This window comes from Zosterops lateralis (assembly GCF_965231275.1).
Source record: "Zosterops lateralis genome assembly, chromosome: 11".
Classification (NCBI taxonomy): Eukaryota; Metazoa; Chordata; class Aves; order Passeriformes; family Zosteropidae; genus Zosterops; species Zosterops lateralis.
Window position 1 is genome coordinate 15786015 of NC_139771.1, and position 26470 is coordinate 15812484.

At 43.6% G+C, this 26470-nt stretch overlaps 1 protein-coding gene across 7 annotated transcripts in view; it reads right to left on the minus strand.

Moving 5' to 3' along the window:
- MAGI1 (membrane associated guanylate kinase, WW and PDZ domain containing 1) overlaps nucleotides 1-26470 on the minus strand; it is a 337339-nt gene that overhangs the window by 14895 nt on the left and 295974 nt on the right. For all 7 annotated transcript variants that reach the window (XM_083869438.1, XM_083869440.1, XM_083869439.1 and 4 more), the window contains 5 exons: nucleotides 22433-22464; nucleotides 15591-15807; nucleotides 7075-7166; nucleotides 6006-6198; nucleotides 2522-2815 (listed from right to left, as the gene is read on the minus strand). In XM_083869438.1, coding sequence (XP_083725564.1) covers nucleotides 2522-2815; nucleotides 6006-6198; nucleotides 7075-7166; nucleotides 15591-15807; nucleotides 22433-22464 — 828 coding nt within the window. The remainder of the gene's footprint in view (nucleotides 1-2521; nucleotides 2816-6005; nucleotides 6199-7074; nucleotides 7167-15590; nucleotides 15808-22432; nucleotides 22465-26470) is intronic.

Consider the following 26470-nt stretch of genomic DNA (forward strand, 5'->3'; position numbering starts at 1 on the left):
CCCCTCCTTTATGTGGGCAAGAGGCCTTGAGGCACACAAAACATGGTTAAAGCCATGGGGTACACAGAGTGGTCATCTCACACTTTGCATCCACAATACATTCACCCTCAAGATGCACTTTCCCATCTCTGCTGTAGTCTTTATTTGATTAGTAGTTTTAGAGATATACACACACGACAACACTAGAAAGACCATAAAGAAGAAAAGGCTAAGACAAGGATATGTGAGGTTGGAAAGATGCAATGAAAACTGGCAGAAAGTGTTAAAATTAGTTACAAGCATTAGGGAGATTTCTTTTTTTATTATTTTACCATGATGTTAGAAAGTTTCTCTTTCTGGTAATACATAGCCCCATCCAGTTAGCAGGCTGTTTTAAGGATAGGAGTTTCTACTCTATCCAATTCACTAAACACAGATGACAAAGCCCACACCAAAGTGACCAAGGTGGGTTTTAGAACCAGTTTGGCCCATCTCTAAATACTACCCATGAAAGAAAAAAACTACAAAGCAGGTCCAGGGCAAGCACTAGACAGTAGAGGGAACACATCTCATGCGGAGTGTTAGGAAAAAAACTGAATATACTTGAAAAAATTAAAGGAAAAACAGTCACAGATCAACAGATCTCCTTGGGAGCCCCTGCACAGAAAACTTCCAGTTAGCAAGTATTTTGGGCTAAAGCAAACACAACTTTTTACAACCTCAGGTCAAGGTTTCTCTGTAGAGAAGAGTTACAGCATAGTCTGCATACAGTAGAAGTTATTTACACATGTTTGCAAATCTGTTCAGAAGATATAACCACACCCTCTGTTCTAGACTGTGTTCAGTTTAATCTGTTCTACGTTACTCCATTGTGTTCTGGCACCAAAACACCTATCTTGGAAATGCAGTTTCCAGCAGCAAGGACAGTGTGAGAGAGCCTAGAACCTGAGACCTGACAGAAGTCAATGCAGTAGTTTTAAATTATGTATTTGCCCCTTGAAATCTCTGCTGCCAGACTGCCCAGAACAGTGCTAGAAATGGCTTTTTCAACAACAATACCAGCAAAGGAGATGGTGCTCCCTTGATGTATTACTAAGGGTGTCACTAATGAGCAATGGGAAGAAATGTCAGAAAATAAAGCTTAGGAGAATGAGGGAAAGGCCACTTCTTGCACCTGTGTGCCCCAGGAGCACTCAAGCTGCACAGGGAGCCTGCAATGCATTTTTCCTGCAAAACACAGCATGGCTGTGGGAGGTACTGTGAAGATGGCCAAGGTAGTGCTCCGTCCTTCCTTTCTCTCCCTATCATGTGCCACAGACTAAGGAAACACCTTCCTCTACAAAGTGCAAGTGGATGGCCTCTGGCCTCCTTTTGGAGGAGATGGAAAGGGAAGAAAATAGCATCTCTGACTGGTTTCCTCCTTGCAATGACAGTTCTGCCTGAGAACAGGCTGTTCTGGGCATATTTGCCAAACCAGCTTATGTAGATCTCCTCTGCAGCAACCCCTGGAAATGGGTGTCTGCCTAGCAGAAAGACTGTCTTCAGACAGAAACCATGACCACCTCTATCAGGTCAGGAAATTACTTGTGACATAGCTTAAACTTAATTTCTTCCTACTCTGAAGAAATGCATTTGGGAAGAGGTGAAATGGCAAAAGAAACATCCTGTTCTTTTAACAGTATTTCCCATTTTATGCCTCACCATCAAGCAGTATTAATTAAAACTTTCCAGCTACCAGCATGCTCACAACGTAATGATGATCATAATAACCCTGATTGCCAAAGAGAAGTTAATCAGTTTAAGCGTTACTGCTTTTAAATCAACTGGCTTGATTCCACCATCACGAGACGTATTTCATTCCACCTGCTACATTTCTGCACTGGCAAACAGCATCACTGGGGGGATCCCCAGCTGCTCCTCTGAGAGGAGAGACCCTCTCCAGAGAGAGGGGTCTCAGAAACCCCAGAGAGGCCCTCTCAGAAAGCGAGCACCAGGAATTGTGGGCTCGATATTTTCTGAGCCTGAGAATTGCTGAGCTCTTCCCAAGGGAAACTTTTCAACGGTTTTCTTTTCCCCAAAACAACCTTGTGTAAACAATATTCCTTTCCCATAACAAGAGGTGTTGTTTGCTATTTCTGTTATTCAGCCAACAGGAGAGCTGTCAGCCCCATAGACCAGTAATGTGCCTTTTTAGCGCAACACGTTATAAAAGGGCTGGATAAATGGTAACTAAAGCCTTCTGATTTCTACTGCCTTCTGACTGGAGTCAAGCATCTTTATTCCATGTCCTATTGCGACAAGGAATTACCATCGGCAGCTTTTTAGCTCTTCAGGTTGGGATTTCTTATTTCACTTTTCTCAGAACAAAACCCAGTAGGCCAACCTACAAAGTAGCCCAAACACCTCCCAAGCTTTTCCCTCTGATTATGCTATTAACCACACAAACTGGGGCACGCTCATGACTTTTAACTCCCCAGACCCCCACCGCCCTCCTCGGGCTGCCAACACCTCGAGATGCGATGGAAAACCCCGCGGCACTCACCGAAGGTGGTCCCCGCCTCGGGCCTGCTGACGGAGGAGACGATGACGAAGCCGAAGCCCTCGTTCTCCCCGCGGCGGATCTCCACATCGTAGGGCTGCACCACGGCGCTGACCACCCCGCTGCCGCCGCCGCCGCCGCTGCCGATGCCGCTGGTGCTGCCACTGCCCGAGCTGACTGTGTTGAGCGAGTTCTGGCTGCCCTGCGGTGTCCGCTTCTCCTCCGTCAGCGAGGCCGGCTGGTTGCTGCTGTGGTGGGAGGAGGCCGGCGATGGGACTTCATTCTCCGCCTTGGGGACTGGGGATGGGGAGAAAAAAAGGGGCTGTTGGAGCAGGCTGAACTGTTCAGAGCAGCTGTCTACTGAGAAAAGGGTAAACCGAAATCGCCTGTTTTGGTCTATCCGTGCTTTCAGATGCCACCACCAACAGCTCTGCTCAGTGGTGGCACTGACTGCACATGCTCACCCTCTCCTGTGTGTGTTCATTCAGCCAAAGCAGTCCACTGCCAAGCTGCAGCCTGGTTAAACCAGTGCAGTGCTGTGTGCTTGGATGCTCTGAGGTATTTTAAACTTGGATTACATTAGTTCAAAGGTGCCTCCTCTAGCTGTTGCATCCCCACTTCAGTTATATATGCACAACATATGTACATTGTACATATACACGCACAAGCCACAAGGAGAGCCAGTCATATCTCACAACACCACCTTTTGTGTAGTTTTAAACTGAAAGCTATCAATTACTGCACTGATTGTCTTTAAATAACAGGATGCTTAGTAATAACATTCTCTCAACATGAGCAAACAACTTGTGAAGCAAACGTTTCTGGATAGAAGAACCAGCAACTATCATCTGTAGAGTCTGGTACAGACATTAAACATTGTTAACATTAATATTAAACAAGTGTTTAACAGCAACTCAAGTTGGAAGAGGTATTAGTTTAAAATCCAATCAGCTACCACAAAGCTTGAAGAAATCTCAAAAAAATTGCTTAGTCCAGACTCTGCTCGAGTGAGGGCCAACTACACCTAATATCAGTCCTGACAGATGTTTGTCTAATCAGCTGTTAAATATCTCCACAGGCAATCTATTGGTTGCAATATCTGACTTAAATCTTCCCTGCTGCTACATAAGGCTATTATTTCTAGTGCTATCTAACAGGCATATGGAGAACATATTATTCCCTTCCTCTTTGCAGCAGCCTCATATAGACTTGGGGAGTTTAATGCGTCCTCCTTCTCCTCTGCTTTAAGCCAAAGAATCCAAATTTGTTCAATATTTCCTTTCAGACCATGTTTCCTAGAGCTCTCCTTATTTTCCCTGGTCTTCTGGACTCCCTCCAACTGGGCTCTCTCCAACTCAAATATGTCTTTCATGAAGTGCTGGACCATATTGCACTAAGCCATCGTCTGCTGGGAAATCAGGAGAGTTCCCCCTGCCTACATCCCTGCACAGTCTTTTTCTTCACCTGAGCCAACCTCAGCATAAAGCTCGTGGCCCTCAATAGCTTCCACTTCTTGTTACTCGGCCTGTTCTCTGCAGCCCATTTGTGCAGCTGAGAGCAGCATATTGCACTTGTCCTTGCTGAATGGCTGCCTCTGCTAATCAGGTCACTTCTCCAATTTGGTGAATCGAAATTAAGTTGAAGATCTTAAAAACATCAGCAAGAAAATGGATGGCAAACAAAATCTAAACGTGTAAAATCATGGTGCAAAAAATAAGGACTTTAAAATATCCTTGGATAGAAGTCCTGTCTGCACTTACATACTCAAAAGTATGTACTAAATATACAACATTCTTCATATTAAGAATACAGGAGCATAAAATTCCCCCTACATGAATCTCAGGACAGAGAGTACTCATTTAGGTGAACAATCTTTTCCTACTGGCATAGAGATGACAGGAGGAACAAGGGACCAAAATTCAGGAACAGCTTTCTCTACAAAGTTATGCTGAAATTTAAAAGCCTGCAAATATAAGGTGAAAGAAGGGATTCTGAATAATTTATCCTAGAGTAAGTGTCCACATTTGCAATGATTCAGAAATAGCTCGATCTGCAGTTACATGCCTCTGAATGAAATATCAAGAGAGATCTCATGCATCTAAATCTTTCATGGTAATTTCCAGCCTGGAGGCTGTAAAACTGCATAGAAAATCTACACACAAAAACAATACCAAAATTCAGCTGCCCTTCCCCTTCCTCCCAGTGGTCCTCTAAAGCTTCTCTCACACCAGATCTTGGTCAAGAATTAAAGAGAGGCTGTCAGAGGAGAGACATAACCTGGCATTTAATCCACATTGGGAAGGAAAGAAGTGAGAAGTGAACATTTATTTATTATTGTGCAGAAGGAGCTCAGGATAAGAACACAGAGCTATTTTAGAGGTACTCTTCTAGTCCTAACTTCCACTGAGGACCTAATTTCCAACCTGAATGTTATTTTGACTCTCTCTAGGATCAAAGTACATCACTGCCTATTTATCTGATGATGCCTAAACTTGAAAAGCTACATAATATTCTTTTTTTTTTTAAAGTCAGTTAAAGCACTAAATCCCACAACTGTTCCTAAAGGGGCTCAAAGGGACAGGCAGCACTCCAAAGTTATTCTCCAATATTAAACATAAGGCCACATGTTATTTAGAAAGCTCATGCTTGTGTCTTCACTTTCTCTGCTGTCATGACATTTTTCAATCACTTATCTGGGTACCAAAATGGCACCAGGCAGTGTCACTTCTCTTTGCATCTTTGTCTTTCTGCCAGCTTCTTTTGTTCATTTAGATCCTACACTTGTGCAGTGTGTGCACAAAGCCCAGCATAACAGCATACAAAAAACTCTCTAGACCTGTGCAGCCCGGTCTAGTAGAAGGTGTCTCTGCTGTGGCAGAAGGATTAATGGATGATCTTTAAGGTCCCTTTCAGCCCGAGCCATTCTATGGTTCTGTGACAACAAACATGCACACCCTGGCCCACCAGAACCAACAATGTTTACAGTTTCCCATCCTGAGGTTACTTGACTACATGTTGAAGCTTCCCCTGAGCCTGGGACAGCAGCCACCACACGTCAGAGCCCTCACTAGCTCTCTGCCCTTGCTTTCCCCTTCTCTTCCTCATCTTTTCCCTCACTCCCAGTTTAAGGGCACATTTATTTTGGGAAGTATAAAGAAAACACAAGCAGTTGGTCACAGTGTCTGTTTGCTGCATAAGTGAAACTAAAAGTTGCATGTTGCAAGTGAACAGTTTCCCATTTTATCAGAAACCTTATGAAGACTGGGAAAGCCAACCAAGAGAGTCTTGACTGGAAAAAAACCCCCATGAAACTTATTTGATCAGGAACAAAAAAGACTAAAAACAGGCAAAAGAGGAAAGATAACAATACGCCCCTTGAGTTTTCCCAGCACTAGAGGAAGATTTTTCTTTTCCTTAGGCCATTTGCTGAACAGATGGGGATCCTGGCAAGAAAATCTTACCCCTGCGGGGTGACACTGCAGCCTACCTGTGTAAACCACTTTGCGCCTGACGGTCAGGTTGACGTGGCCTTGTTTGGCTGCCTGTTGCATAAGCTGGACCACGAGCTGGTGTGATTTCCCCACCACAGGTGTCCCATCCACACAGATCAGCTCATCGCCCGACCGCAGGCGGCCGTCTGCGTCAGCAGCACCCAGCGGTACAATGTGACCGATGTAAATCTGAGGAATTGGCACAGGAGGAGAGAGGTGAATGAGAACCAGCTCAACAGGGAGCAAAGGGCACTCGTAGTTAGACATCATTTAGTAGGGACATGAAGTTGTTGACTAATGTCTGGTGGTCAGGAAAGTTGCTCCTGTGAATGTGAATACAGCACATTGTGAAACTGTAATAAATTGACATCTTGTTTCTTTTGGCAGCCTCATTCACTCTAAGGACAGGCAGCCTTGGGAAAAGTGTTCAACTAGACAGTGACCAGAAAGGAAGATGGTTAAAAGCACCGAGGGTCTTGTCTCTGAGGGAAGCTGAGATTGAGTTATCCTTTCAGTTGCCTGCAGGGTTTACAAGCTCTGCACCACATGCTTGTCCACCAACTCAGTTGTGGTTTATCTTCAGTGAGTTCTGTGGAGTTATTCTAACATAAGATGAATTCATGGTCTCCCCATAAATGAGCAAAATAATTTTGGCAGGGAAAACCATGGAAATTCATGCTGCCACTATCTAGCTGTGACCTGTGCAGCACAGGAAAGGATGAATCCTCCCACAGGCACTGGATTTATGGTAAAGAATTTAACTGAATTCAAGGAGAGAACTGAGCATTCTAACATCTGAGAATGTGGCATTCTAAGATCAAAAGACTTGCAAACATGACCAGGACATCAGTCACCAAGGACCTATGTGCTTTCCTTTGGTTGACCATTAAAGGAGAAGCCAAACCCATTTCAGTTACAGTGTTATTTTGGAGGAGGGTGGGGAGATGCAGGATATATATAGTCCACTAACTATTTTAGCAGTGATGCTACAGCACAGTTCTGCATATCTGTACATTCTACTGCTGTGTTTCTGAAAGATGTCACAAACTAAAACATGATACTCACAGGTTCTCCAGGCTCATTTCCACCTAGAATCCTAAATCCAAACCCAGTTTCCTTTCTCCATAGAAAGATATCCTGCTCTTGATAATCTGGAACTGAAGGGAAAGAAGAAAAACCATCATTTTTAATCAAAATACCACACCTTTTTACCCAAATCAGGACTACTCAGATGTACATAAAAGGATGTGCTATGCAATTTTAAGCTTTAAATGAGGTAGGGTTGGAGACCACCTCATTTTTACATAAAAACAGAGACATAACTATCAACATTTATAGCTTTAAATACTAAAGGATTATTATTTAAATCACTATTTAATGTTATGCAGTGGTTTCTACTTTCTAGGTATCAAATTGTGACTTGCCCTTTATTTATCACTGTAATATTTCCTTCTGTCAATATTAGCATCATTACCCAGTGCAAGAGCCTCTTCCAAACCATCAATAAATAAATGTGTACAGCAGAGAATTACTCTGCCAGAAACAATACAGCTGCCTCCTCTTTCATGGGAGACAGAAGAGCCACTTGTTATGACTTCTACTGTTTTAATTAACTTTCCCAAGCATAGTTTGCTATCTGTCTACCAACTCTGCTTTAAATAACTATGGGACAGATCCCCAGTTGGTGTAAATCAAAAGGGCTCCACTCAAAACAATGCAGCTCTCCTGACTCTCACTTGCTCGTGTGCAGGCTCTGCAAAAGCACTGAAGAGATAAAACCAGCTGGAAACATTAAAAAGCCCAACCTCACCTACTCATTAGTATGGAACACCAGCAAGGTTTTTACAATGAATATTACATACAGTGAAGTACTAACCTTGAAGCGCTGTTGAGCAGTAATGTTTTATATTAACTTACTCATGCTTGCTTTCATCCCTTTCTTAAAAATGTATAACTAATTGCTAACATTATCAGAAGACAACTCCAGGTTCATTTAATATTTATTGGATAGTATCTGTAACATTGACTAATTTTGTAATGGTCCCCTCCCAAAATTTATAATTAATGATAATAAAAAGCTGTTGCTTTACCAGGCAGCTGCCTATAACTTCAGCAAAGAAATCAAAGTATGTAATTCAGGAATCCAATTTAAGTAAGTGCCTATTCAGACACAGGATGCAGTTTAATGAAACATCATCTAGCTTTCTGTGTCTATGAACATGTTGTTTTCCACTGGCATCAGTGAATGTCAGATTGGGCCCTAATTGGATTTCACACTGTCTGTGCTTATTGTGCAAAAATTTGGGTCTGCTCTGGTGCTTGTCACTGTTAAAGACTTTTGGTTACCTCTGAGGGTCTCTCTTCAATGAGTTAAAATATAACATGAATTGAAGAACTGGGAATACCAATAATTAAACAAATAGGTGAATGGTAAGGTACGGATGTCTGCTTCGACATTCTCATTTAAGCTGGCATTACAGATAATATTTTTACATTTTAATTACCTGCAATTATAAGCTAAGCTTAACACCCATGCCCTCACTGAATTAGAGGCTGATTTTTGTCCAGACACAATTACAGAGTGCTCGGGTGATGAACATGCTGGGTGCCTGTGTGGCTCATCTCCTCTGGCTGAAGGCAGCTCGCCATGCACAGACGTGCAGCACAATAGAATTCAGACAATGAATTAATTGCTGTTTGTCACTGCCTTCAGCAAGGGGAGTGCAACAAGCAGACACAGTCAGGAGTGTCTCTCAGCCCTTCACAGGCTATTTTGGCAAAGGCTGGCCCCAAACAATTAATAGTGTGTGTTGGATCTGTCAGAGGTAAAGTGGCTTCTGCAGAGAGCTCCGGTGTGGGCCCATGTCCTCGGCATCTCTCAACACCTTCCCATTTGTCACCCCTCCAGTGTCACTGAGTGAGGCCGTCTGGCCCTGGTTTGGGTCCCAGCCACACAATTAACGCCGCTGGAGGGAACAGCCGTGTCAGACCAAAGCAGGAAAAAACCACAAGTCTTCCCCCAAAGAAGCCAGTTCTTTCACATAGCGCTCTTCCCACTGGAAGGATTTTGGTGAGGTGGAACACAGATACAACAGACATACAGACAACACACCTTTACACAGAATGAGTTCAAAGCTCCTTTTACCACTTTTTGCAGCAGCCTTGCAGGGCAGTGATTCACCTGCACAGCCCAGAACATCCATCCACCTCTGAGCTTCAGAGTTGAGATTCTCTGAGGCTCCATACTGCAGAATTATTTTAGGTTCTCCCATTATTCAGTTGCACTTCAGAGGAGCCACGTTCCTTACTCAAAAGGAACATGGTGCTGCTGAAATTTTGTAGAAAATGAATTAAAAATGGCCTCTAAGAGTCATTCATTGCAGCCCTGCACCTTGACTGATCTCAAGCATGTCTGACTCTGATAAAGCACATACATAGCCCAAACGGATAAAATTTAACAGCCTGTCCCATATTAAACCAGACCATTTGGAGAGCAGTGCAAAAGTGGTAAGAAGAGTTCCATGAATGGCAGGAAAGGTGGGTGATGCAGGCCCACTCATGTGGCAAACTCATGAAGGAAACAGGAACATGATACACCCTCCCCTGGCCACCTATGCCATCCAGCCAGGACAGCAAAGCCAGACCTTGCCCCTTGGTGGCTAAACCTGGCTTATGGCCCTGCCAGACCCCCGTGGTGATGAAGAGCCCCCCGCCACAGAGCAGCAATGACACCAGAACAAGACATCACAAGACACAGATACATTCTGGGCACAGTCTTACATTCTCCAAAACTCGTGGAATTGATTTCTCTCTCTCTCTCACCCTTGCTCAGTCCAGTTGCAGGTGAAGGTGACATAGCTGTAATATTAATTTTACAATTTTGCAAAGCTTAATGTATCTGCTTTCTTGTTAGTTCATTTAATTAATTGTGACTTTATGGGTCATGTTAGGCTTGCATGCACAATCTGTTAAAGTTATAGCTACTATGAATTATGACATACTAAGTTTCACATCTCTCTGCACATGTCTGTGCACATGTGGATATAAAATACACACACATATGAATTTACACATTTATGCAATGCATGCAGGTGTAATTGAAAAACCTTTTTTCTCCTTAGAGGAAAAATTTCTTTGAGAACACCTTAAGTACACTTTTCTACAAAAAAACACAAACTTTCAACTTCATGACATGAGTTAGTTTTCCAAATGGAAATATCTTTGCCTAATGTTAAAAGAAATTTTAAATATGTGGTGATGAACAATGAACACAGTTCTTAACTATAGATCACTTAAATCAAACTTTACTATGCAAACTTTAGCATGTTATATAAAATAAAAATCTGCCTAATGTGACATCAGTTTCAACATAAGATGGATTCAAGAATCATCAGTGTGAGTTTGCTTTAGTCACTGGCTCATTTGAGGCAGCAAGCACTTTCAGTGACTCATAGCTTGGCAAAGCACAAAATGTTTAAGACCCAGAGTCAGCAAAGTATATGAGGACGAGTCTGAATTTGGGAGTGAACAGTCTCACTGAAGCTGAAGGAGAGTTTCAGAGTTGAAAAGTCCTGCATTTTAGCCACAGATCTCATAAGGTTCCATATTTGCAAGAAATCCATTTTCTAAACTACCCCACTGCAGGAGAATTCAAGGGGGTTTTTTTGTCTTTTCCCTTTAACCAACCCTTTGTGGCGGCATGGAAAGCTTTAGAAAGATAATTTCAGCAGGAGCTCTTGACAAGACGAAAAAGCTCACACAAGGTGCTGGGAATACCATGGTCCCTTTTGGCAGCACATTCTCCAAGGGCATGGATACATCTGTGTGCCCAACAGTATCACTGCAACTGTTTGTCTAATATTAATATAATAAAAGGACATAACGCTACCAAAGGGCTTTTACTAAAAATCATCTTTCAACTCAGTCTGATTAGAAGGTGGCTGCAATTTCAGGAGAGAATTCTTCCCTTCTTTTCTATTTTAAGGGAGAAGCAACCTATGTTTGTGTTATTGTGCAAATATTTTTAGTTCTATGTAACTGCCGATGAGTGAACACGCTGGGGTCAAGACTTGTTTGTATTATTTTAATTAGATTTGGGGACAGAAAGAGTCTCCCAAACAAATTGTGTGCCTGAAAATAAAATTCAAATATTAATGATAAATCTGAATATTTTAAAAGCTTTAAAAATTCTCTATCGTGTTCTACTTTACTTTTAATTAAATGCTTAAGCCCTTCAAAGGGATTCATTAACACATCTGCAATTCAGATTAATTCATTTTGTCACTGCTGTTTTGACAGATGGCCATATGTAGGATACGGTATTTTGCAAAGCAATCAGGCCACATGAGAAAAATTTGACAACAGATTGTGTTAATCTTTAAGGAAGTTTAATAATACATTGAAAAGTAAAAAGCATATTATAAAAATATATTTCAATAAAACAGTGTGAGGTTTCTAAATTGTGGCTCTCTGCTAAGCCAGTCAATTGCTGTTTCTCCCTCTGAGTGCTCTTTAAGTGTGTCATTCCTAGATCTTGGAACTACTTCAGCTTTCAAACCTTAAGGGTTTGTCCTTCTCTCTGATTCATGTACACAACTCCCACGAGCAGCAATGAGTTACCCATAACGAGGAGCTCAGGCAGCTAAAGCTCAGCACCAGCAAAGAGTGCATTTGTTACCACCACCAAATGCTCTGTTTTCACATTCGCACAAAGCCGGCTCTTCTCAAACGTCTTAATCCAGCAAAGGCTGGTGACTCTGGGCCAGATTGCAGCACAGCCCCTGAGCTCAGCCTCAGCCTTAAAGCATACCTTTGGGTTTACAGCTTGGAAATAAGCTCCCTTGGACCCGAGCCCAAGCACTCAGCACCTTGCAGGGCTGATCCCCTCACCCCGGGGAGCTCCACATGAAGGAACTTTAACCTGCATTTGTGGAGTAAAGTTGCAGTTCTAATCTGCTTTCCCTCAGCCAGAGTCCAGAAACAGTGATTGAGCCTTTGCTTAGCTTTGCATTATTAATTCTAGCTTAATTTTTATTTCTTTTTTTTTTCTTTCCCTAAACAAGCAACGTCTGTGGCTCTCCCCCGCAGAACTGGAGCACTTTCTGATATTAAGATGCATTGGGTAAATCATAGAAACACATGCTTTTACCCAATTATGGGTAAGCTGGCGCTTTTCAACCTAATTGTGCTCTACCAATGACTTCAGTGAGACAGGTCACACAAGGCAAATACAGTCTTTTTTAATGAAATACTGATCCAAAGACAACTTAAAAAGAAGAACGAATTTTACAAGTTCTGAAAAATTAAAATGTTGCCTTTGCTTTCTGTGTCTACATTCTTATTATTAATGTAAGTAACAGTGGGATGCATTCCCAGAGAAAAAGGCAGCAGGTATTCATTACAGATTCAGTACTTCTTAGAAATATCTTGGAGAAGAGGAATTCATATATTGAATAAAACCTCTTTACAATATGATTTTTAGATGAAAAAGAAATCTGTCTGGGCTGGAGCTAATGAATTCATCTTCTTGTGTCAACTGTACCTGAAAAATTGCACTATGCTCTCTTTACACTCAACCATTTCAAAAATGGGACAAAATAAAACACTTAAGATGATCTAATGCTCTAAAATCCTGTCCTTTTAAAATTCATCATATACTTCAACACAAAGGCTTGTTGCTGCTTCTCAGTCCACTTGTTGAGGATTCAAAACCCTGTCTCTCAAAAGAACATTTTAGAACCCTTTTCAGGCTTTTTAAAATTTAAGGCCAGCAATAAACAGAGGGCAAGTCCTGGCCAGAGTGGCAGAAGAACTGTGCTGAGGCTCCTCAGGTAGTGGAACCTTCCAGAACCCACCAAATTCCCTGGTCACTGGAGGTGTCACCCACCCTTCTGCACTGGCACTAGGGTGACATCCTCCTGCTGTGCCTAAGATATTCACTTGGTTCTTCTCACACCTCCACCAGAAGGTTGCAGAGAGAGTCACATCCAGCACCCAAAGCTACTGGAGATGTCATTGGAGATGAGTCCCAAAGCCTGAGGGAATGGATGTCCAAGTAAAGGGGAAAGAAAAGACACGACTGTTTCCCTGCCAGCCAAAGGTGGCACTGGAGTTAAACCCAACTGCAGCTGGGTAAAAACATGAAGAACAGCATGGGTGGAGCTGACAGACAGCAAATCTGGAATCCTCAGGGAATGGTTCCTCCCATCACACACTCTGACGCTCAGTGTCAGCAGAGTTCCCTACAAATGACCCAAGAGCCAGGTTTGGGAAACACTGGGAATGAGTTTCAAAGGGATGATTCAGGTCCACGACAAAGGGAAAGAAACACAGGGCTTCACCCCAAGCCCCCAGGGCAGCAGAGCCAGGTTTCAGCTCTGAACCACAGACTTTACTTGTAAGACTGGTGATAAATAAGGGCTTGGTGAGGGAAAGGAGGAGCTGACCACTGACCTCGAAGTAAAACCACCAGTCATGCTTTGGGATCAGACCACAAAAGTAGACAGAGCACATCCAACTCAATTTTTCACACATTTCATTACCCACAGCAAAGCCATGTCACTAGCTAAGAGTGCAGGTTGATCCCCAGGGAATGTGTTCCACTCCAGCTTGGGGTTGGAAATTCACAGACTCTTGGACACTTCTAATGGTTTAAAATGAGATATGACCATATCACACTTCCACCATTCTCCAAAAAAAACCTATTTACGAAACCAAGAAATCTCAGAAAACACTTTCCTGGAAGGGAACAGCAATGGGATGAAAAGTTCATAGAAAAGCACCAAGGTTCTAACAAGTCTTATCTGGTAGAAGAGGCAGGAGACAAGGACTGAAGCAGCAGAAGAGGATCAGCCCCACTGCAGAGATGCTGGACCATGGAAAGGTGAGACAGGGAAGCTGAAGGGGTGTAGCAGATCCCAGCCTAGCAGCAGGCCCAAGCAGTGAGGATTGTGGCACAGGAGAAGATGGGGTGTGGGAAACCAGCATGTCAAGAGACTGTGAAAAGGCCTCTGGAAGGGCTGTAGTCCCAGGCAAGGACAAGACCTCTGCAGGATAACTGCAGCCATGGAGGAAAGAGAGAGGACTTAGCATATGGTACTGGAGGTGACACAGAAGGGTGACTGCCTTCAGGGTTTCTCCAGCTCAGTCTTGGGTTTTATCAGGAAAGACAGGCAGGAGTTAAGGCTGCTAAGCTGATACTAATGACTAATTAGTAAGAGTTAAACAGTAAATTAGAAATGAGCTAAGTAGCTGCAGGGGGTCAGAGGCAATGGCAGCACAGTGCCAATGGAAGGAACCACGCGGGCTGGGCAGCAGGAAGGCCAGTGCCATGGACACTTGTCCACCCAGGCAGGAGAAGGAGGAGCTCTGCCCACAGCTCTGCAGGGCTCAGGAGCTGCTGTCCCTCAGCTCTTTTTCCTATTTCAATGAGCTGCACGTACAAGTTCTGTCATTGCACTCTGCAGATCAACATGACCTGGCCCGAGAGCCTGCAGGGTCAGTACAACCTAATCTCTAGGAAAGGATGGGAAGGGAGGCAGTGCACAAAAGCGGAGACACCTACAAAACTGCATTGCTGAGACATTCAATCCAAAGAGATGCATCTTCAGCCAAGAAACTGTGACTCATGATTTAATTTTTCCAGGATATAAGACTTCAAAGTGATTCATTTGGCCAGTAAAAAAAAAAGTCCTACCATTTTTCATTCTGAGGTAAAGGCTAATTTCTTACTGGTTTTACCAATTTCCAGTTAGCACAATAAAATCAAACTGCAGGTGATACTCTTAGGGCATTACGACTTTGAAACTCCCTTTTCTGTAACTAAAGTAACTACTGCCTTTCAAAATGAACCTAATACTGTAACTCTTTAAGAAGCTTTTACAGATTTGATCATCTTCAGCAGTGCAATTAAAGCAAAGCCCATGTGTTTATTTTGTTTCCTGAGAAGAAACTGATTGAAACCACATTTATAGTCTTGGAACAGAGTCAAAACCCTGCTGAATTATTAGCCAAGTGTGCAGATTATTAATTGCCATAAAAGCCACTTAAAATATGCATTTAATATCTGTATTGTTAAAGTGTCCACTCTGGTCAAAGTAAAATGGCTCAGCTGGATTTTCTTCTCCCCAGAGTGAGGCTGAAAACCATCTGATATGAATTTCAGCAAACTAAATACTTCCCCTCCTGACTGAAATTCCTATGCATATCAGATAATGAGCCTTAACCTCAGAAAAGAGTTTAGGACCTGGATAACAAACTTGAAAATTCTCCTCCAGCCCAATTTAAAAGCACAATAAAAATACGGGCGAAAAGATGGCCTTTAATTTTAAAGGGATTTTTCACATTGAGCTTTGGTCTAAAAGTGCCCTTTCCTAGAGATGATCCAAATCCAATCCTCACAACAGAGCAAACTGCAGCTCTACCAAGTGGCTCTCACCGACAGACACCAAACCAACTGGCGGAAGCCACACCATCTCCAGCAGAAACCCACAAGATTCCACTTCTTCGCAAAAAAAAAAAAACCACACAGCGAGCAGCTGCCGCGGCCGTAGCCTTAGCAACTACACCTGCTTCATACTCACGTCGGCTTTCATACATGCTCCTGGACTGGGCCCAGATTTTGAATGGATCTGGCTTTTTCTGCCCAGAAGTGTCCGGCTGGTCGGCGGGCGGCGCCTCCGGGGCGGCGTAGTCGGGCAGCACCTGGGCGCTGTGCGCGGGGGACGCGGTGTGCCCGCTGCGGTGGCTCGACACGCTCTGCTGGGAACTGTTTTGGCTGTCTTTCCTTTCAAGTGGTTGCTGTAAAGGAAGGGGAGCGAGTGGAAAGGGAGAGAGAGAACAGACGGTTATTGGTCGCTGAGTGGGTGTTTTCTATCAATTTTTTCTCCCTTCTTTGATCAGGCTTTTTCTGCGTGCGTGCAAGTAAATATATTAAGCCGCAGTTTTGCTGCTACACAGTTAAGGCTGGGTACAGTTAAATTCCCCGGTGACAGATACTGATAGGCAGACTGACAGAAAGGGATACACAAAACAAAGTGATTTATCATTTAAAAAAAGAGCATTTTTCCATCACGCACATAAGATGAATCTAAATCTCATTATAGGTTACTAGTTTCAACCCACTTATTTTTTTCCTGAGTTAAGGCAGAAAATCACAACAACCTTCTATTCAGACAACATCTGGGTCTAACTTAAGCCTGAATGAAAATGGAAGAACTACCAGATTTCACAGTGAAAACTCAGACTGTCCCTCTGAAACAGATTCAAGCACAGCCCTTACTATGCTATATTACTTTTTCTTTGCAGCTCTTGAAACTCCCCATGTTACAAGTGTGTGGACAAAAGAGTATCCTTCTAATGGCTCTGCTCCCCAGAGCATCCAAGGGACTTCTGCAGACTTTAACAAATATGAAAATGTCTATTTGAAGTTTGATTTGTTTTAATTAAGTATATTAAAACAGAAAAAACACGCATCCATCTAAACTCAGGGCTTATTCCAAAGCAGTGTGTCAAGAGTTTTGACTGCTTATTATTTAGCTAAGTAGGGTATACAGTTCTTAACTCAAATTCACAACTGTGTGCTCAAATGAAGCACAAGTCGCATTTGCATTGCCAGGATTTGTACTGCTCAATATGCAGCAAAATCCCCAACAAGAGCTCCCCACACTGTGCAGCAAATGCTTTTTAATGCTCTTTTGAGATGAACCTTGGATTGCCACCAAGGTTGAGTGCAATCTCCCACCTGCTCTGGAATAGGGGACTGTGTTCCCAGGGCTGCTGTGACACACAGCATGGCCAGAAAAACAGCATCCCACAGGTTGTTTTTCCAACATCCACTGTTTCCCAGCTAAAAGGGGTCAGCCACTCTCACCAATAAACCTCAGGCAGAGAGTTAAGCATCCTGGCTGGCAGAGGGTATCTGAAAAAACTGCAAAAGAAATCTGCATGTTCAGGTAGTTCTCTCTAGGAACCCAAGGTGGGGTAGGGAGAGAAGCCAGCAGCAGACACAGATCAGCATGGGGGGCTCACTGGCCACAGGTGTGGACACCCCTTGGCTCACTCTGAATGAGACCCCAAGTAGCCAACACTCCATCACAGAACAGCTGAATTAATTACAGAGGAGAAAGTAACCATGCAAAGTGCCCTCTTTTAAAGTCTCGAAAAGCTCAAAAACCCTGGTGAAATTCTTGTGAGGTTGCACATTCTTCAGGTTTACGATGAGAAAAAAATACCAGCTTCAACAGCTCAAATAATGTTGACCTCTCAGCCTTGCATTCGAGTTGTTGATCCACCAGCAGCATCTTTTTAAAGGGTATCTCGATTGACTAAAATGTGAAATTGCCTTTGTCCTTTAAAGCAATTTTGAACAAAGCTTACCTGCTGTGATTACTCATCTGCAGACTTTCAAATACAAATATCTGAACCAATTTCCAACATTTTTAGCTTTTTAAGTGGTAAATGAAGCTAATTCACATACAGACCTTCAATTTTTAATGAAGCCATTTTGAAATAGCTGTGCTGGGGATAATCAACTTAAAAAAATAAAAACTAAAAAAAAAAAAAAAAAAATACATCTCTCAGTCCAGCCATCTGGATTGGTTTGTTTGGCCAAACTACTAAAATAACTACAAGCATCCTGTGAAACTTCAGGCAAATCTCTCTGGAAATAGCTGGTTACAGAATGTGGAGGGTAGGGACTAAAATGTGAAGCTTTATTCAGCCCTTAAGGAAAATAATAACTCTCTGAAAGCTTTCTGATTTAAAAAGAAACAAAGACTGAACCTCAAAAAGTGCTCTCACTTTGTGATAGAAAAATATTTAAATTTTGAACAAACTGTGAATTCTGTTTTGTATTTGGATTGCAAATGGAAGTGTTGAGGAAGCATACCTCAAGCAAAACTACCTCTAATTAAACCAGTGTTGCAATTGCAAAAATAGGTATTTTTCAAGAAATAGGTGATAACCTCTTTAGTGGGACTGATGGTTTTACAAAAAATAAGTCTTTTAAAAAATATCTCTGTTTAAAAGGTTGAGAGGGGACCAGAACAAGGGGGAATGTAACCATGGCAATAAGGAATGCATGTAATTAAATTAATTCAAGACAATATTTATTGACTTTCAGATCACCAAAGGAGGCTAAAAAGGGTTTGAGGGCCAAACTTCTTTCCATATGTTGCAGCAGCCTCAGCACGTCATGAGGAATTGCAGGGGTCTGACCATCCTGGTCCCTGCTCACATGAAGTTTGTGTCTTGGTACACAAGAGCTTTCCCAAGAGGGACAAGCTGACCAAATGCCAGCACAAGGATGACTTGTCCATCTCCTGCCTTGTGCCCAGCTTTAGGACCAATCCTCCTGGGTCTGAATATTATTGTCCAGCTTGCTCAGTTCACACACGGGCAGGAGAGCAGCAGATGAGCACAGGGTCTGGCTGGGGACAGAGCAGGAGGTTCTGACCTCACCCTGAGGTGCTGATCATGGTTTTCAGCATTGAGTAAAGCAGATCAGCTGAACTGCATTGACCTCAGCCAGGAGCTACAAAGAGCTTGGGGCACTGAACTACCTGAGCCAGTAAGAGCACCCCTGATTCTTGAGAGATCTGCCCCAGAGCTGCTCATAAGCATCAGTGGCTCACCAGAAAGACCTTTGCCAAAAGTGGCTAGAAATCAAGGCTACGGTGACTACCTTGAGTCCATTCAGGCAGGCTGCACACTTAAATACAGGTGGGTGGGATAAAATAATCACCCTGATACTGTTTTACAGCCATGACAAAATAATACACATGGGAAGCTGGAGCTTCTCATTTCCTACCCAAGCCTCTGGGCTCTGAATGAGGAGGGATGTCTTGTACAGACTCGCTGCAGAATCAATTTCTCTTCCTGACAAAAACAGGACATTGGGAGAGCCCCTGGTGCTGCTTATCCACCCAAAAAATGTGGCAAATCTCTTGCCTGGGACTAGCTGTGCATAGGAATTGCATTTTTGGTCACCAGTCAGCTATGCTGACAATGCACTTATTTAAATCCAGAAGAAAAAAAATCAGATTTTTGGAAGAGTGTAGCACTTTATCCCCCCTGCAGTGATCCCATCTTTCGATGATCTAGCTGCAGATTTTGTGCTGTAGAGGTTTTTGGAGAAGCTGGTCCTGGCAGGACAGCAAACTGAGCTGGAAGTGGGAATCTTTGCCCCCTTGTGGAGTATTTTGATGCAAGCAACAAGGAAAAAAAAAAAAAGAAGAAAAAAAAAGTTAGTTTTCCTCCATGCTATACCACAATAATTGCAGGGGAAAATGCTGCAGTAAAGAATTTTCATGCTTAAAATGTATCTGTCTAGATGGTCAATACAAAATATTATCTATTTTCATCTAAAAAATAATCTATAGGAAATTAAAAAAAAAAAAAAAGAAAAAAGGAGCAGCACAGAGAGCTGCTGAGAGCATTTCCTTGGTGAGGGGAAAGGAATAAAGCACTTGGAAATGTCCAATCCCATGTACAGCTGGAAAGGGTTTTTTACTAATTCAGCTATTTCACCAAGGTTGAAAAACTCTCCTTAAAATCCAAGAAGAGCAAAGTTTGTCAGAAGATACACAAAGACTGACAAATACAGCCCAGCAAAACTGAGCTGAAGGCAATAAAACTTCCCAGGCTGCATCACAGTCACAGCCCCAGCACCAACAAACCTCTCCACAGCTTTATCACCTCACCACAGCCAGGAGGTAACAACAGCTAGAGGTTGGCCTCTGGGGAGTGCAAGACTGGGGGCTGAGAACAGAAAATAGGAGTTGTTTAAGGAAAAGCAGCCACTGGCAGTAAGTGGGGAATGTGTCTGAGCTTTGGGAAAGGATAGGAGGGAACGAGAGAGGGCTCATCTCCTGAGCAAAGCAGATGAGGATGGACACCTGAGTCGTGACTTCCCTGATGCAGCAGAAGAAACAAAAAACAAACACAAGCCAAGATCAAAGCCAACTGCTCCCAGCCTCGATGTGTGCTGTCCTCTAACTGCAGCCTGTTTATCATACAAGGAATGCTGGAAAACAGTCCCTGCTGAGCAAAGGGCACAGGGGAGATGGGCAGCACATCCCCCCCAGCCCCACAGCTGTGCTGTGCTGGAGACAGCCCCTGGCACACGGCTCTGATGGCAGCTCCTGCATTCACCCCATCGCTGCCAGGGCAGCAGCAAGCTGGGAGCCCCTGGGATCCAGGGCATCCCCAGGGAACACGCTGGCAGAGTTCAGAGATGGTATCCCAGACAGGGACTGTGCCAGCAGGGCTCTTGCCTGTCATGAGTGGGAATCCTCATGGCCAAGAAGGTCAGGCTGGACTCCCTGCTTCCAGCAGCCCTTCAACAAACCAAGGGAGGACAGTGTTAGACACCATCACTTCCCTGCTTCTGACTGTCACTTTGGCCACACAGGCTCTGTCTGGGGCTGCTGTAAATCTATCCCAGAGAGCCCGAGGAGTTTCCTCCTCTGCACAGCGATGCCCCGAGGCACTTTGCTGCAGGTTTCCGTGCTCAATCCCCACATGCCAGCGATGCCTGGGGAGGAAGGAGCAGCTGCACCAGCTCTGCCCCGCTGGCTGTGCCCTCCAAGGAGCGGCCGCTGATTGAAGCTGCAGGGCGACGCTGCAGTGACAACACCACCACTGCTACCTGCGCTGCCAACGACCCCGCGCACAGCCAGGGCAACAGGAGGCTCTGCTTTTTTGGGAATCCTGCGCTGAAGAGGCAACAGCACCACCTAGGACCATAGAAAAAATTACTGAAAAGGGTTGGGAGAGGCAAGCGAAGGAATGCCAGCTCTCCCCAGGGCTGACAGGCTCCTCAGAGCAAACAGCAGAGAGAAATCTGTTGTTGCACAGCTACTGTTTGTAAGCAGCCTCTTTCACCTCGTTCGCCAAGGTGGGATTATCCTGACATGGATTTACATGCTGCTCAGATTTTCACTGTGCAATAGCTGTCAGCCAGAGATGTGCAGGATCCTGCTTCACCCCATTCCAAACGCGTGTGGTGAGGCAAAGCAGGAGCATCCACGCTCTGGAAAGACCAAGGCTCAGGGAGGGGATTAGGGCTGCTTTAATGACAGGAGTCATAGCCCAGATCGCGTGCAGCCAATCCTGCCCCGAGCAGGGGAGAAAGTGGAGGCAGAGAACAGGAACGTGCCAGGCACGTCTGTATTTTACACACTTGGCTTCTGCTTCACCGGCGGCTGCAACAACAACCCCCGCGTGTGACAGCGGCGGGCGGGCAGGGGATGCGCACAGCCCGCACTTCTGCCTCCCGACATTAATGCGAGCTGACAATGGTACAGGGCCTGCGCTCACATGACTTTAATCAGCGCTGCCCTAAGCCATCAGAATCACATTAATTATTTCAGGGCTTTCTTTTTGGATGAGCGGAGAGCTCGTATTATAAGCAAGAAGAGGCTTCTGCTCAGCCGCTTTCCCAAACCTCTTGCCCAGGTTTGTGGCGAGGTGGGCTGTGCCCCAGCTGCAGGTTTTGGCACCTCCAGGGACTGTTGGGGAAGTTTCACACCATCTCACAGCACGGCAAATACCTCGCTTGCTTTGCCTCCCCAAAGCTCCTGGCAGAGAATTTTGTCTCTCCTCCACTCTCAACAGATAACTGCAAACTTTCAGGCTTTAGGTATTTCATTCCCTTTAAAAATAAAACACTGCTTTTTGTTGCATACAAATAGCACGTTAATTTCTTCCATAATATCGTTCATGGAGCTTTAATGATACTTTAGATCACAGCCTCTGTCTGCTAGCTAAGATGCTGAGATGTTTCCAGGTAACAGCTTTACATGAAAATATGTTCAGAGAGGACAAGAAAATATTGTTCTGTTATTGCTTTCTTAAAAAATGAGGGATCTTACACCTGCAGGACAATCCTGCTCAGTATGGAAATGCCTCCAGAGCAGGCACTCGGACAGCTGACTGTATTCCCTGGGAACTGCAATCATGCTCTGTTCATGCTTTGTCTCTCCCAACAAGGTGCATGCCTTCCCGTTCTGTTAATAATTCAGCCAAAGGTTCTCAAGAAAACTCAGTGAGTTAATGGAGAAGGTTGGTGCCTATGAGCATCCGACAGGAATTGGTATCTGGCAAGAAGGTGGAGCCTCCCATCTTTCCAAAAAGGAAACAATAGCTTTTTTTTTTTTTTTTTAGTAAGTTAAATGACACAGAAGCTCATCTGTCAGGGAAGCGGATTTGTAAACCTGAGGCTTTATTTGCAAACAAGCCCCCCATCCGTGCTGCATCCCCCTCTCATCTCCCCATGCAGCAGGAGCCGTGCAAGGTAATCATGGTTGCAACAGAAAGACAACTTAAAACAATCGAGACCCAGAAAGCAAACAAGCCAAACTCATGCTTTTTTCTCCCTTCAAAGCAGACAAACACACAGAAATAGTAGCTGAAAAGTGCTTACCGACTTTGGGCTCTTCTTTGGGACCGGCAGTCCTGAAAAATGGCAACAAGGGAAAAATAAACATTAGCATTAAGCGTTACCTTCCCTTAAAGAAAAAAAACCAAAAAACCCTAGGTGCATCATCCAAAGGTAGCCATCTGCAGAGTCATGTCAGCTCTCGCTCTCGCGCCGGAGTTACCAGTCTGTTCATATCGAATCAAAGCCCGGCGAGAGGCAGAGCCAGCCAGAGCTGGGGACGAGGCGGCGGGGGGAGAGCTCTCTCTGCATTAGCTATGCTGACTTGTGCTGCAGAGCTGCCAGAGAAACCCACAGCCCTCAGCGCCTGCCTGGGCAGAATCTCAAACGCTCCCCTGGATTACAGGAGTCTTAGCTCGCAATTAAAGCCGAGGCTCTTTCCTTTTGACGCGATCCGCTTGGCGATTTCCATCGGACCAATCGCGGCGGCGCAGGGGAAACAGGTTGATTTTTTAAAAAGTATTTCTCTAGAAATTGGTTGTGGTTTTTTTTCTTTTTGAAAGGAAAACGTGCATCGGGCTTGAGCAGAGAGGTGTGGGCTGGGCAAAGGAAAACAAAAGCATGAGGAAGAATAAGCTTTTCTTCCTAAAATTATGGATGTTACTGAAAAAACCACACGTTTTCCTTCCTGTCCATCCTAAGTGTAAATCTTTGAAGCCTGAAGGTTTTGTCTGTTAGGTCCAATTTCAGAGAGCTGTGGCTTGAGAACAGCACTACCAGTGCCCTGACCCCCGGGGGGGATGCTGGGGAGCTTGGAGAAGGGGGGCTCATACGGATTGCAGGTGATGTAAAGGAACAAAGGAAGGCACCAGGGAAGGTGTTTTCAAGGATAATTTTGCATTTTGAAGCAGCCTCTTAGTCTGTGATGAGCAAGAGACCTCAAGTGAGATTTCAATCAACTACTTGTGCATAGAGCCCAGCTGCCAGCAGCACAGGAGACACTTGTCTGGGGATTTACCTACAATGCAGGAAAAGCTCTTTTTGGGGTCAAGACCTCCCTTTTCCCCCTGCTGTTGGAAGAGAGAGGAAACCCCCCGTATTTTTCTCTGTGTGACACTCCAGAAACAAACATAAACCTAAACACAGATTACACTCCACATTAAGTGCTCAGTAATTCAGATGTTTGAAATCTGCTTTTGTCTTTAGGATGTGATTTATGTGGCATTTATGCCGCATTACGTTTTCTACTTTATGCATTTTGTTTATTCTAAACCCCATGCCCTCATCTAACTTTTGCACAGAGAATAAAATAAGCCATGCAAGTGAATTACAAATCTGCCTAGGAAGATGCTTATTTTAAGGTAATTTGGGAGATGTTAGCACTGAATAGGGAAGATCCACAATTAAAAATTATAATCAGAGCTCACTTTGCTGCTGCTTTCAGACTGGGATGCATACTCTAATGGGTACTTTAAATGAAATATTTTCAAGCTTTTGAGGAATATCTATGCTCTGCATGCCACTGATGCATTCCCAGCCAATACCTGATACCCCTCCAGGCACTGATTGATTGAGGGACAATGAAACATCAAACTGTTTGAACTAAACAATCAAGACTGCAGCCTCATTTCTGCTGACGGGGACTGTGTTTGTATAATACCCTTAAAGAGGAAAACACTCATAATGTTCATGGCAAGTCACATTTTTAACAGGCATCATTTATCACAGAGATAAACACACAGATATTCTCCTCTCTCTCCCTCCCTCCTTCCACATGCATGCACACACGTTTACTCTCCCTTTCCAAGAGATGATCTTTCCTATTAAATCAATACATAGAACACATCCCCATGCACACAGACACCCTTAACAGTCCAGCATGAGATAGATAAGATTTAACAACATTTTAAATGTTCTCTTCAAAAAATAAAGCAGAAAATGCAGGTGAGCTGCTGGGTCGAATTGTATCAGAATTCAGTCTATTGCATCAACACGATTAAATGTTAAAATTTAGTAAGTATGAACCACTGAACTAATCTTTCCTTCAAAGTTTGTCATTAATGTCAGCTGTTCCAACCCCAAAGAGATGGAAAACAGTTGAAAAATAATGGAAAACACATCAAGGGTATTGTTTGGTGGGTCCTTCAGAGGCCAATGAATCTTACAGTGTCGCTGCTCTGTGCCAGACTTTGCTGCAGAACAAGCAATAATTTACTTCTTACCAAAATAAGTGACTGCAGAACACGTTAACAAATGTTGGTAGTTTTTCATGGGACAAGCTTGTAGTCAGGGGAATAACCCGCCTGTACATTTTCCTGTGAAAATATTATTTATTCATCTAATTAGGGTCTCATTTTAGAACTCCAGCTCCTGGCACAGCAGGCCAAATGAGCAAATGATAGGTGTAATGGGGAGTTTTCACGCTCAGATGATGGAATGGATACAGCATTTAACAGTGATGAACACAAAGTACTTGAATAACCCCCAAATCCTGGGAGCTCCACTAGCAAGGAAATGCTGAGCTTTTCCAAAAAGCTTCTGGTGAAAACATTTCCCAAGGCCATGAATTTGGGATAGTGACAACTGTGAACTACAGCACTGGCCTTAGGATTCCATTAACATGTCCCATCACTCCTCATGCCATGCTTTGCTTGGAAACTCATCCTCCTGGCTGTCCCCTTCTCTCCTGCAGCCTCAGTGCAACTTTTTCAGAGGTAAATGGGCCAAGCATGGACTAAACACCCAGTTTGCATCTTTTTGGCATTATCCAGCTTTCTGTGCTTGTATAAATGGCTTCACATCCCTGGTTAGGAGAAGCCAAAAGGCTTGTCTCTGCTATGCCCTCAAACTCAATAATAAATAGTAATAGTTTATACTGACATTGCAATATAATTTACCTGTGATTTGATATCTACGGGCATCTCTCACTAGTACCTGGAATGCATCTTCTATTTTTGGGAGGTTTTGGAGATACAGATTAGAGAAGATGATGGAAGAGTCAAGCAATCACACAGGGCTGTTGTCACCACAGAGTTAACAACGTTTTAAAACAAATGAGCACATCTGGTAAACAATGTCAATATGACCTAAAACCCCTTGAATGGGCTCATTGTAGCTTCTTACTAAATGTGCCTGGAATTAAATTAATTAGAAAACAAAAATTACTTCCCTCTAAATAACAATGTAATAAAGCAACTGCTTAATGAAAAATATCAGTGATCAGTGAGCAATCCAAAAGAACAAAAAAAGGGATTGTAATCAAACTAAATTCACAGACCCATCAGCAAAGCAAGAAAGACCTCATACAAGGTTAGTCAAAAATGAGTCAGATGCAGAGATCTAAATTAAACTAATTATCACAGAGATTATTACATTTATCTTAACAAAACCCTCTCCCTTTTCTCCCCAGTACTCCCTAAAGCTCTATGTACAGCTGGCTGCATCCATCTGCTCAACTACATTTTGTAACATAGGGGAAAAAATGCAAATCATTAAGCAAGTTTTGTAGCATGACTTCAGCACTCTCCATGCACATGAGGAGCTGTACTTCTGCTGCATGGCACTGTGTTATGTTGTGAGTGATGTGACCCATGAATTAAATCCACAATTCAGCTTATTTCATATTATTTGTGTTAACTGTTCAGTCCTGAGTGGTAAAACTTTTGGGAAGCTGTAAGGTTGTTAACCCTATTTATGATGAGTTGACGGAAGAACACGTGGGACAGAACTTCACCCTAAATGTTGCTGTTTCTAACAGGCAATTTTTAAAGGAACATTTTTTTCCTCAACTCCCTTGTCTTTATGAAACTAAGAAACACAGGAAGACCATGAAACATGGCAAACTCTGCTTCACTGAGCACACACAGAATGCAATGTGTGGCTACAAACCCACCCCACAGCCTGGGACTGGTTCTGGTGAGAGCTCAGGCGGCCACAAATACCCCAAAATTACCTAAATGGATACCAGACACAACATGCCCTGTTCCACAGCCCCATGTTTTAGAGACGGTGGGTCAAAACTATCCAAAGTTGAGTCCTAAGGAAGACTTATCTCTGGGCACCACAGGAGCCATGCAGCCAGCC